This window comes from Macaca mulatta, chromosome 19 (assembly GCF_049350105.2).
Source record: "Macaca mulatta isolate MMU2019108-1 chromosome 19, T2T-MMU8v2.0, whole genome shotgun sequence".
Lineage (NCBI taxonomy): Eukaryota > Metazoa > Chordata > Mammalia > Primates > Cercopithecidae > Macaca > Macaca mulatta.
The window spans coordinates 61407548-61419933 of record NC_133424.1 but is presented as its reverse complement, the minus strand read 5'-3'; the positions used below and the strand labels follow the sequence as shown (position 1 = coordinate 61419933).

Genomic DNA, 12386 nt, shown 5'->3' with positions numbered 1-12386 from the left:
TTCAGAGGGGGGCCAGAGACCCAGAGAGAGGAGGCCAGAGGTCTGGGGATGGGGGGTGGAAAGAGCCCAGAGAAAGAGGGCCAAAGGTGGGGTGGGAACAGAGACTTGGAAAGCAAAGACCCAGAGAGAGAAGTGGGGACAGAGACCCAGAGATGGGAGGGGGTAAAGACCCAGAGGGGAATGACAGAGCCAGAGAGAGGGGGCGCCGGAGACTCTGACTGAGAACCCACATCCTCTAACCCCCTTGTCTTCGCTCGGCCCTTGTCTGAGGTCACTGGGCCTCTGAGTTCGGCACCTTCTTCCGGGAGTTCCTCTCCAGGGGGGCCCCACCCAGCCGTGGGGCCAGACCAGGTTCCTCCGCCTCTGCCCTGCCCTCCAGCCTCTCTGTCCTCAGCCCAGCTCAGGAGGCCTCTCCCATGGGCTCTCTTGCCCTGGTGTCCTCAGCCTGCCACCTTCCAGTCACCCCAGGCTCCAGAGCCCTTCCTGCTTCCCTGGTCCTACCATCCCTCCTCCTCCCACCCCCATTCTCCAGCTCCATAAAGGTATGGCCTCCTGAGGTCCCATGTGTGACACTCCAGGCTCTGGTCCCAGGCTCTGGAGGCTTGCTGTGCAGCCAGCTGTGCTGTTCTTCCCCCTACCCACACGCCTGCTCAGGCCTCACAGGCCACTGCCTCTGTCCTGCACAGATCGTCCTGGGCTGCAACAGATGTGCCACCAGTCACCTTCGTTTCCCTTCACGACTGTGGGCTCCTGCAGGGTAGGCCCGGGACCAACTCATCCCTAACCCGCAGACCCCAATGGGCACCCCAGAAAAAGATGTCAAGGGAGTGCAGAGAGCCCCACGTCCCTGAGTGGCCCAAGCAGGTATCTCTCGGTGAGCAGACGGCAGGCCTGGCATGGGGCGGCGGGCAGGGCCTGCTCTCCTGATGTGCCAGGGAGCGGGGCAGAGGCCCAGTGACTCAGATGCCGAAGTATGTCCCGAAGGAGGTTTATTACCCCCTCAAGACCACTCTTCCCCACCCCCCCAATAATTACAAAAGTAAGAAAAATGCCCATGTCCCCCAATCCCCACCCCTCCCAGAAAAATGCCATAATTTATGGAGGAGAAACACAGTTCAAGGCAGCTGGGGGCCTCAGCCCATCTTCTTCCAGATGGTGAGGGAGGCGGTGAGTACTCCAGCCACCAAGATGGTCACGGTCTGCCACGTGGGCGTCCCAAAGTAGGAGAGGAGGCCGTCCTGGAGACAGGGACATCAGTCGCTTCAGCGACTCGGCCAGGGGCAGCCCCTGGGCAGGCACAGGCAGGATCAGGGAGGCAGGAGGAGGTCAGAAGGCAGGATTGTGGGCAGGGGACTAACATGAATGGGCATTGAAGAGCTGGGCTCAGGCCAGGCATGGTGGCTCACACCTGTAATCCCAGCACTTTGAGAGGCTGAGGCAGGAGGATCGCTTGAGGCCAGGAGTTCGAGACCAACCTGGGCAACATAGCGACACCCCCTTCTCAGTGGGGAAAAAAAAAAGACAGAGTTGGGGTCAGAGGATCATCAATGAACTTGAGCAATTCCGGAGGCAGTGGAGGCTCCAGGGAGGGCAGAAGGCACTAATCAAGTCAAGGTCACAGTGAGGTCAGAGGTCACCGGGAGGTCAGTGGGATAGATGAATCAGGGATTGATCAGACACATAAGGAAATGCATTATAGACCACATCTGACGATCCGAAGATGGGGAGAGGGCACCACTGTGACCGGCTCCAGAAGGCCCAGGGTCCCAGAGGAGTGGCGGGTGGGCAGGGACAGTGGGGCAGGGGCGGTGGTTGGGGTGAGGAGGGTTGAGGAGTCTCACCCAACCACCCTGGTCTTGGATCCAGCCCAACAGCCGCTCCCGGAGGAAGTCCAGCGTCCAGCCCATGATGGTTCTGATCAGTTCGGGCACCTTGGTACACAGGGCCTGTGGGGAGTGGAGTGAATGTTAGGGACCGAACCTTGTCCCCAATGCCTGGGGATAGTGGCCCCCAGCCTCCTTTCTCAATTCTTTGCCTCCCCTCAAAGATTTCTGCCACCCACAATTGAAGTCGGCTTCAAATATTGTAAACATGGCCAGGAGCACCAGCTCATGCCTGTAATCCCAGCACTTTGGGAGGCCAAGGCAGGTGGATCATTTGAGGTTGGGAGTTCAAGAACAGCCTGACCAACACGGAGTAACCCCAGCTCTACTAAAAACACAAAATTAGCCGGGCATGATGGTGCATGCCTGTAATCCCAGCTACTTGGGAGGCTGAGGCAGGAGAATCGCTTGAACCCGGGAGGCGGAGGTTGCGGTGAGCCGAGGTCGCGCCATTGCACTCCAGCCTGGGCAACAAGAGCAAAACTCCATCTCAAAATAAACAAATAAATACAAAAATTAGTTGGGTGTGGTGGCAGGCACCTGTAATCCCAGCTCCTTGGGATGCTGAGGCAGGTGAATCGCTTGAACCCAGGGGGCAAAGGTTGCAGTGAGCCCAGATCACACCACTTCACTGCAGCCTGGGCAATAGAGCAAGAGTCTTGTCTCAAAAAATAAATTAATTAATTAAATAAAATTGTAAACAAGATCATGTTACTCTCAACTGCCCCATCCCTGAGCCTTCTGTGGCTCCCCAGTACCCTCAGGATGAAGACCTGAAAGCACAACGCAGCCCACAAGCCCTGTGTGCAGGCTCTAGCCTGACCTCACTCCACCTTTCCACTTCCTGTTTTGTGCCTCACTGAGCTGCTTCCATTTTTTTTTTTTGAGACGGAGTCTCGGTCTGTCGCCCAGGCTGGAGTGCAGTGGCCGGATCTCAGCTCACTGCAAGCTCCGCCTCCCGGGTTCACGCCATTCTCCTGCCTCAGCCTCCCGAGTAGCTGGGACTACAGGCGCCCGCCGCCTCGCCCGGCTGGTTTTTGTATTTTTTAGTAGAGATGGGGTTTCACTGGGTTAGCCAGGATGATCTCGATCTCCTGACCTCGTGATCCGCCGGTCTCGGCCTCCCAAAGTGCTGGGATTACAGGCTTGAGCCACCGCGCCCGGCCCATTTTTTTTTTTTTTTTAAGATGGAGTCTTGCTCTGTCACCCAGGATGCAGTGCAGTGGCGCAATCTTGGCTCACTGAAAGCTCTGCCTTCCGGGTTCAAGCAATTCTCCTGCCTCAGCCTCCCAAAGAGCTGGGATTACAGGTGCGTGCCAACATGCCTGGCTAATCTTTTTTTTTTTTTTTTTGAGATGGAGTTTTGATCTTGTTGCCCAGGCTGGAGTGCGATAGCGCAGTCTCGGCTCATTGCAACCTCCACCTCCCGGATTTAAATTATTCTCCTGTCTGAGCTTCCCAAGCAGCTGGTATTACAGACATCTGCCACCACACTGGGCTAATTGTTTTTTGTATTTTTAGTACAGACAGGTTTCACCATGTTGGTCAGGATGGTCTCAAACTCTTGACCTTAGATGATCTGTGTGCTTCAGCTTCCCGAAGTGCTGATGTGAACCATCGCGCCCGGCCCCATTTTTTTTTTTTTAAATTTAAAAAATTCCCATCAAATTCTTCCTGCCTCGGGACCTCTTCTTGTGCTCCTGTTTCCACCTAAACAGGCCTCGACCAAGCAAATTCTCACCCTTCAGCGCTCAGCGCAAATGTCACTTCCCCAGAGAGGAATTTTCTTTTTTTTTTTTTTTTTTTTGAGACGGAGTCTCGCTCTGTCGCCCAGGCTGGAGTGCAGTGGCCGGATCTCAGCTCACTGCAAGCTCCGCCTCCCGGGTTCACACCATTCTCCTGCCTCAGCCTCCCGAGTAGCTGGGACTACAGGCGCCCGTCACCACGCCCACCTAATTTTTTGTATTTTTAGTAGAGATGGGGTTTCACCGTGTTAGCCAGGATGGTCTCGATCTCCTGACCTCGTGATCCGCCTGCCTCGGCCTCCCAAAGTGCTGGGATTACAGGCGTGAGCCACTGCACCCGGCCAGAGAAGACTGGCCCCTGCCCATGGATCCCTGACCTTCTCTCCCGACTCCCAAGACTTCTTCTTCAGCCTTTATCTGGCCACCTCTATTCTGTCATCCCCGCTCTGTAGGTGGCCCCACCATCACCTGCACTACTATTCCCCTCACCGCCAACGTTCAAGCCCCATCAGCTCAATCTTGAAAACACATCAAGAAATAATTCCTCTTGGCCGAGCGCGGTGGCTCACGCCTGTAATCCCAGCACGTTGGGAGGCTGAGGCAGGCAGATCACCTGAGGTCAGGAGTTCGAGAACAGCCTGCCAACATGGTGAAACCCCATCTCCACTAAAAATGCGAAAATTAGCCAGGTGTGGTAGCGGATGCCTATAATCCCAAGCAACTCTGGAGGCTGAGGCAGGAGAATCGCTTGAACCCAGGAGGTGGAGGTTGCAGTGAGCCGAGATCGCACCATTGTACTCTAGCCTGGGTGCAACAAAGCGAGACTCCATCTCAGAAAAAAAAAAAGAAACATCCCTCCCATTAGCTGGTGTGGTGGGGAGCGCCTGTAATCCCAGCGTCTCAGGAGGCTGAGGTAGGAGAATCGCTTGAACCCGGGAGGTCGAGACTGCAGTGAGCCAAAGTCACGCCACTGCACTTCAGCCTTGGTGACAGAGCAAGACTCTGTCTCAAAACAAACAAACAAACAAACAAACAAAACTTCCAAAAAGAAATATCCCTCCCTGTTGGAGACCAGCCTGGACAACATAGCGAGACCCCATCTCTACAGAAAAAGGCTAATGCCACAGTTAGTGGGGCATGGTGGCATGCTCCTGTAGTCCCAGCTACTCTGGAGGCTGAGGTGGGAGAACTGCTTGAGCCTAGCAGTTTGAGGCTGCAGTGAGCTATGATCACTACTGCACTCCAGTCTGGGCAACAGAGCAAGACCCCACCTCTTTAAATCCCCCCCACCCACCTCTGCTGCTACCACCCGGGCCTGGGCTTGTCATCTTTCAGCAAGACTATGATAGGTGCCACCTCTCCAGCCTCCTTGCTTCAGCCTTTGTACCCCATGATCTCTTTTTGGCCAACAGCCAGGATCATTTCACCACCTCCCCCACCATATTTCCTTATGAGAATCTTCATAAAGAAAAGTGAAAAGAATTCCACAGTTAACAGCCATATAACCGCCACCTAGATTCTACAATGAACATTTTGCTATATAGACAGTCCCCAACTTACGATGGTTTGACTTACAATTTTGATCCTACTATGGGTTTATCAGGAGATTGAATGCATTTTCAACTTATGTTTTTTCAATTTATGATGGGAATACTAGGATGTAACACCATTGCAAGTCAAGGGGCACCTATACTTCCTAGAATAATCCCTTAAATTCATAAATCAGGTCACGTCGCTTCCATATTTAAAACCAGCCAATCACTCCCATCACACTCAGAGTAAATTTAAAGTCTTTCCAGGCCGGGCGCAGTGGCTTACGCCTGTAATCCCAGCATTTTGGGAGGCCAAGGTGGACGGCTCACTTGAGGCCAGGACTTTGAGACTAGCCTGGCCAACACAGCAAAACCCCGTCTGTACTAAAAATACAAAAGCTAGGCCGGGCGCAGTGGCTCAAGCCTGTAATCCCAGCACTTTGGGAGGCCGAGACAGGCGGATCACGAGGTCAGGAGATCGAGACCATCCTGGTTAACACGGTGAAACCCCGTCTCTACTAAAAAATACAAAAAATTAGCCGGGCGCGGTGGTGGGCGCCTGTAGTCCCAGCTACTCGGGAGGCTGAGGCAGGAGAATGGCGTGAACCCGGGAGGCGGAGCTTGCAGTGAGCTGAGATCCGGCCACTGCACTCCAGCCCGGGCGACAGAGCGAGACTCTGTCTCAAAAAACAAAAAAAAAAACAAAAACAAAAGCTAGCCAGGCATGGTGGTACGTGCCTGTAATTCTAGCTACTTGGAAGGCTAAAGCATGAGAATCACTTGAACCTGTGAGGTGGAGGTTGCAGTGAGCTGAGATGGTGCCATTGCACTCCAGCCTCGGCAACAAAGCGAGACTCTGTCTCCAAAAAAAAAAAAAAAAAAAAAAAGTCTTTCCAGCAGCCCAAAAAACTCCACACAATCTGCCCCTGCCCAACTGTGCCCTCCTTTCCCACCGTCTCCCCCAGCTCACTCTGTCCAGCAGCACTGGCTTCCTCCCTACCGTCAAAACACAGGCTTGGTCCTACCTCAGGGCCTTTGCACTTGCTGTTCCCTCTACCGGATGCCTCTTCCCCCGATCACTATAGATCAGTGCATCCTTCTTGTCATTCCAACTTTGGCTTTAATGTCACCTGCTCTTAGAAGTCTTTCCTGGCTGGTTGCAGTGGCTCATGCCTGTAATCCCAGCACTTTGGGAGGCCAAAGTGGGTGGATCATATGAGGTCAGGAGTTCAAGACCAGCCTGACCAACATGGTGAAACCCTGTCTCTACTAAAACTACAAAAAAAAAAAAAAAAAAAGCTAGCCAGGGATAATGGTGCACACCCGTAATCCCAGCTACTCAGGAGGCTGAGGCAGGAGAATCGCTTGAACCTGGGAGGCAGAGGTTGCAGTGAGCCAAGATCGTGCCATTGCACTCCAGCCAGGGCAACAAGAGCAAAACTCCATCTCAAAAAAAAAAAAAAAAAAAAAAAAGGCCGGGCGCGGTGGCTCACGCCCGTAATTCCAGCACTTTGGGAGGCCGAGGCAGGCGGATCACAAGGTCGAGAGATCAAGACCATCCAGGCTAACACGTTGAAACCCTGTCTCTACTAAAAATACAAAAAAAAAATTAGCTGGGCGTGGTGGTGGGCTCCTGTAGTCCCAGCTACTCGGGAGGCTGAGGCAGGAGAATGACGTGAACCCAGGAGGCGGAGCTTGCAGTGAGCTGAGATCCCGCCACTGCACTCCAGGCTGGGCGACAGAGCAAGACTCTGTCTCAAAAAAAAAAAAAAAAGAAGTCTTTCCTGACCACTCTGCTAAATCACACTGCCCCCTTTACTTCACCCCTGTACGTCAAGTCCCTGAGAGCAGGGATGCAGCCTGCTTTGTACGGTGCTGTGTCCCAGGTGCCAGCTACAGGCCTGGCACACAGCAGGCCCAGTAAATGCTTGTTGAATGAATAAAAGAAGCAGACACCCAGTGCACAGCCATCTCTCTCCATGCCCTCTGTGGTCACTGGGCCACTGCAGGGGGTTGATCCCACGATCCCCAGGGCCTCACAGGTCTGAGGGGAGCACCCCTGGGCTCACTGCCCTGCAGCTGCCCACCTTGAGCACCAGTTTGCTGGCAAAGTAGAAAAGGGCGACAACACGGCCCCAGTTGAAGTTGCCGTCAGAAAACATGTCAGCTGCCACTCGGAAAAAGACCTCTCGGGGGGAGTCTGTGTCCACGGCGGCAATCATCCTGCAGGAGAGAGGAGAACCAGTGCCGGGGAGCGAGCATCAGGCTGATGGTGGAAATCCCCACATCCACCGCACACTAAAGATGAGGAGACTGAGGCCCAAGCCAGGCTGAAATGAAAAACAACAGGCCAACGGGGGGCAAGGGAAAGGGACGAGACAGACATCGAGGAAGGTGGGAAAAATGACTCCCTGAAGGAGGGTTTTAAGATCCTGGCGGAGGGGACGGCTGGGAGTCCAGAACGCTTGCGCTGAGTTGTAGGGCCCAGACTTCTAGTTCTTAGGGGAGGAGGAGAATGCGGGGCTGAGACTCCTGCGTTCTCAGGGAGCCCAGTGGCTGGATTTCTGGGTCCCGGGGCCCACACCTCTGCAGCTCCATGTTACTGTCCAGTTCGTCCCCGATGCGCTTGAGACACTCGCTCAGCCTCTTGGTGGACGCATCCTGAGGCACCGGGTCCAGGGCCAGCTCGGGTGTCTCCCCCCCCATTCGCCCTGCTCGATCCTGGATGAAACTAGAGTGGGGATGGAGTGAGGGTGCAGAATCAGAACGGGGTGTCACTCCTCAAATCTGTGCCACAATAATCAGACCTCAAACTCACCCCTGAAGCAAAAGGGCCCCTGTCTTCATGATCTGCTCAGAGCTGGTGGGCCCTAGAGGAGAAAGGAAGGGAAGAGGTGCCTGGACTCCTGGGTTCTAGGGGATCAGGAGGCTGTGGAGGCTCACGGTCCCTGAGGGAGGGCAGAGCTGGGGACCCTGGACTTCTGGGACCCTACCAGATAAAGTGACGGGGGTGCCCAGACAACTGAGTCCCTGATGGAGAAAGGCTAGGAGGCTGGGCCTGTATCCTACATTCTCCCTAGGGAAAGAGGGTAGCGGAACACTAAATGCATCCCGACCCCTGGCCTGAGGGGGCAGAGGCGAGACCCGCCCCTCCCACCAGTGCCAGAGGCAGGAAGTGGTGCGGGCGACAAGCCCGGGCCTGCCCGGGGGCTTGGCTTCCGAGATCCCCTAGTTCTTGGGGGTCTGAGAGCGCCAGACAGGCAGGGATCGGGGTACGGGGATCAGAGAGCCAGGAACCTCCGAGGACGGAGGGGGCTGGAGTCTGGCAGCGCCCGATCCGGGAGTTTCTGCCCCTCAATGCTTGGAGATCGCACAGCCCCAGGCCGAGAGGAAGGATCCTGGGACCCGCCGGCGAGGGGGCTCGCCCTCCTCCCGCCCGTCTGCCTCCCGCCTCACCCCCGCCTCTGGGCTGCTCCCCGGACCCGTCCATCACCGCCGCTCCCGCCGCCGCCTCTCGCCGGGTCCGCGCGGGCGGCCGCAGCGCGCCCCGGGTCACGTGAGAGCCACACTGAACGTGCGTCCCTCACGTGGCCGCCCCGCAAAATGGCCGCTGCCCCGCAGCGCCGCCGGGTCACGTGACCGCACCTGCCTCGCTCCCTCGGGAGGCTTAGTCCCATCACGTGACTGTCCAATGAGCGTCTCCCAATAAGTGCCAGCCGTGGCGCCATCCAACAGACGCCCGTCCAGTCGCAACTCTGATGCCTTCATTTATCCAGGCACCATTTTTAGAAGTTTCGGGCAGGGTTTGAGCTCTCCCCAGCGCAGAAGGAATAGCAAGTGCAAAGGGTCAGAGGCCCAAAATAGCGTGCTTCCAGGCAGGACGTTGTAGATGACTAAAAACTGAGTGGTTTTGTTTTTGGTAGAGACCTGGATCTCGCTATATAGCCCACGCCCAGGCTTGTCTCTTAACTTGTGAGTTCAAGAGATACCGCCGTCTCAGCCTTCCAAAGCGCTGGGATTACAGGCATGAGCTACCGCGCCCGTCCTGCTTTTCTGTTGTTTGTATGTTTGTTTGTTTTGAGTCAGGGTCTGGCTGTGTTGCCCAGGCTGGAGTGCAGTGGCCCAATCATGGCTCACTGCAGCCTGGAATTCCCGGGCTCAAGCCTCCCACCCCAGCCTCCTAAGTAGCTGGGACTACACCACCCCTGGTTAATTTTTTTAAATTTTTTTGTGGAGATGAGGTCTCTCTACGTTGCTCAGGCTGGTCTCTGAAATCCCAGGCTCAAGTGATCCTCGCATCTTGGCCTCCCAAAGTGCTGAGATTAAAGGCTTCAGCCACCCCACCCAGTCATGACTCGAGTGTTTGTGTTTGTATAAAAAGAAAAGGAATATGAAGTTCAAAAAGTGACAAAAACTAATCTGTGCTGATAGATCAGCAGGGTGTGGAAGGGAGGGGCCACAAGAGAGACTCCCCAGGTGCCCCAAATATGCCATATTTTTATCTGAATGGTGTTTGCATGGGTATACACTTATTATATTATTATTATTGTTTTGAGATGGAGTTTCGCTCTTGTTACCCAGGATGGAGTGCAATGGCACAATCTCGGCTCACTGCAACCTCTGCCTCCCAGGTTCAAGCGATTCTCCTGCCTCAGCCTCCCAAGTAGCTGGGATTGCAGGCATGAGGCACCACGCCCAGCTAATTTTGCATTTTTAATAGAGATGGGGTTTCACCAAGTTGGTCAGGCTGGTCTCAAGCTCCCGACCTCAAGTGATCCACCTGCCTCGGCCTCCCAAAGTGCTGGGATTACGGGCGTGAGTCACTGTGCCCGGCCAGGTATACACATATTTACAATTCATTGAGCTGTACACATAAGACTTGTGTGCTTTGTGAATACTATGACGTGTCACTTTAGAAAGAAAATAATAGCAACTAAGGAAAACTCAGAAAAATGAGCTAGGATCAGATGATAAAGGGGTTGGGCCTATCAGAGAAGGGACTTGATCTATGTCCAGAAGGCAGCTGGGAACCATGGGAAAGTTTTGAGCAGGCAAAGGGCAGAGTCAGACGAGGGTGTCAGGACGATCTCTTGGACTTCCTTCTTTCTCAAAAGAGCTCCTGGTTGGGCGCAGTGGCTCACTTCTGTAATCCCAGCACTTTGGGAGGCCAAGACGGGTGGATCACCTGAGGTCAAGAGTTTGAGACCAACCTGGCCAACATGGCGAAACCCCATCTCTACTAAAAATTCAAAAGTAGGCCGGGCGCGGTGGCTCAAGCCTGTAATCCTAGCACTTTGGGAGGCCGAGGCGGGTGGATCACGAGGTCAGGAGATCGAGACCATCCTGGCTAACATGGTGAAACCCCGTCTCTACTAAAAATACAAAAAAAAAAACTAGCCGGGAGTGGTGGCGGGCGCCTGTAGTCCCAGCTACTCGGAGGCTGAGGCGGGAGAATGGCGTGAACCCGGGAGGTGGAGCTTGCAGTGAGCTGAGATCGTGCCACTGCACTCCAGCCTGGGCGACAGAGCGAGACTCCGTCTCAAAAAAAAAAAAAAAAAAAAAAAATTCAAAAGTAGCCAGGTGTGGTGACAGGCACCTGTAGTCCCAGTTACTCGGGAGCTGAGGCAGGGGAATCTTCGGAATCTGGAGGCAGAGGTTGCAGTGAGCCGAGATCGTGACCTTCCACTCCAGCCTCAGTCACAACAGGGAAACTCCAACTCAAAAAACAAAAACAACTCCCATAGCATTCAGGACTTATAACGCTTCTCACAGCTGTAAATGTGTGCAGTGTTTAATTTAATGTTGGCCTTTTTCATCCACCCAAAATTTCCACAAGGTTAATTTGTCCTCAATTCTCCCAGAAACCAGCATGTTACTTGATCCATAGTTATGTCTCAAAATGTGTTATTCAATAACTGTATGACTGAATGTTGGGGAGCATACAGAAATAAGACACTGTCGGCCGGGCGCGGTGGCTCACGCGTGTAATCCCAGCACTTTGGGAGGCCGAGGTGGGCGGATCACGAGGTCAGGAGATCGAGACCATCCTGGCTAACATGGTGAAACCCCGTCTCTACTAAAAATACAAAAAGAAATTAGCCAGGCATGAGTGGCGGGCACCTGTAGTCCCAGCTACTCGGGAGGCTGAGGCAGGAGAATGGCATGAACCCGGGAAGCGGAGCTTGCAGTGAGGCAAGATCGGGCCACTGCACTCCAGCCTGGGTGACAGAGCGAGACTCCATCTCAAAAAAAAAAAAAAAAAAAAAAGAAATAAAACATTGTCTGCCTCTGACATTCAGAGAAGACTTCTCAGAGGAGGCATTTCCCCTTGACCTTGAAGGATCATTTTGATTTGAAAACTGAAGAAAGGGGCCAGGTGTGATGGCTCATTCCTATAGTCCCAGCACTTTGGGAGGCCAAGGCAGGAGGATCACTTGAAGCCAGGAGTTCAGGACCAGCCTGGGCTGTACCATGGTGAGACCCTGTGTCAACTAAAACAAAAAAAAGAAAGGTGGGAGGGGGCCGGGCGTGCTAGCTCACACCCATAATCCCAGTACTTTGGGAGGCCGAGGTGGGTGTATCATCTGAGGTCAGGAGTTTGTGACCAGCCTGGCCAACATGGTGAAACCCCGTCTCCACTAAAAATACAAAAAAAATTAGCTGGGAGTGGTGGTGCGCGCCTGTAGTCCCAGCTGCTTGGGAGGCTGAGGCAGGAGAATCGCTTGAACCCGACAGGCAGAGGTTGCAGTGAGCCAAGATCGTGCCACTGCACCCCAGCCTGGGCAGCAGATCGAGCCTCTATCTCAACAACAACAACAACAAAAGGTGCATGCCTGTAGTCCCAGCTACTTGGGAGGCTGAGGTGGGACGATTGAGCTTGGGAGGTCCTGGCTGCAGTGAGCTGTGATCAGCTGCACCACTGCAGTCAGACTGGGTGACAGAGTAAGAGCCTGTCTCAAAAAGAAAAAAGAAAAGAAAAAGGCAAGATAAAGGGAGAGGGTAGAGTTTAGGTGACAACCAAATGATAGCTTAGAGCAAAGCAAGGTCAACATCGGGTCAGGACTGTCAAGTGAAACCAGTGTCCTGAATCATTGGAAACAAGAAGGTACATGTGAAATGTTGCATCCAGAAACGCTTTATCTGAAGCGCTGCACCTGCTTTGGAAATCAAGGCTGCTACTCTGTATCAAGTGGATTAGATCCTCCGAGCAAGAGTCAGATGTTTCA

The 12386-nt window shown here is 53.9% G+C and overlaps 1 protein-coding gene across 6 annotated transcripts; it reads right to left on the bottom strand.

Annotated features, from left to right (window-relative positions):
- Window positions 1–972: 972 nt before the first annotated feature.
- On the bottom strand, window positions 973–8702 carry BAX (BCL2 associated X, apoptosis regulator). Of its 6 annotated transcripts, XR_013408724.1 has the most exons (7): window positions 8617–8702; window positions 7979–8030; window positions 7745–7891; window positions 7248–7383; window positions 2424–2521; window positions 1842–1946; window positions 973–1238 (listed from the first exon to the last, which is right to left on the bottom strand). XR_013408724.1 is itself a non-coding variant. In XM_015124401.3 (6 exons), the coding sequence occupies exons 1-6, from the start codon at window positions 8648–8650 to the stop codon at window positions 1096–1098; spliced, it is 666 nt and encodes a 221-aa protein (XP_014979887.3). In that variant the 5' UTR covers window positions 8651–8702; the 3' UTR covers window positions 973–1095.
- Window positions 8703–12386: the final 3684 nt, after the last annotated feature.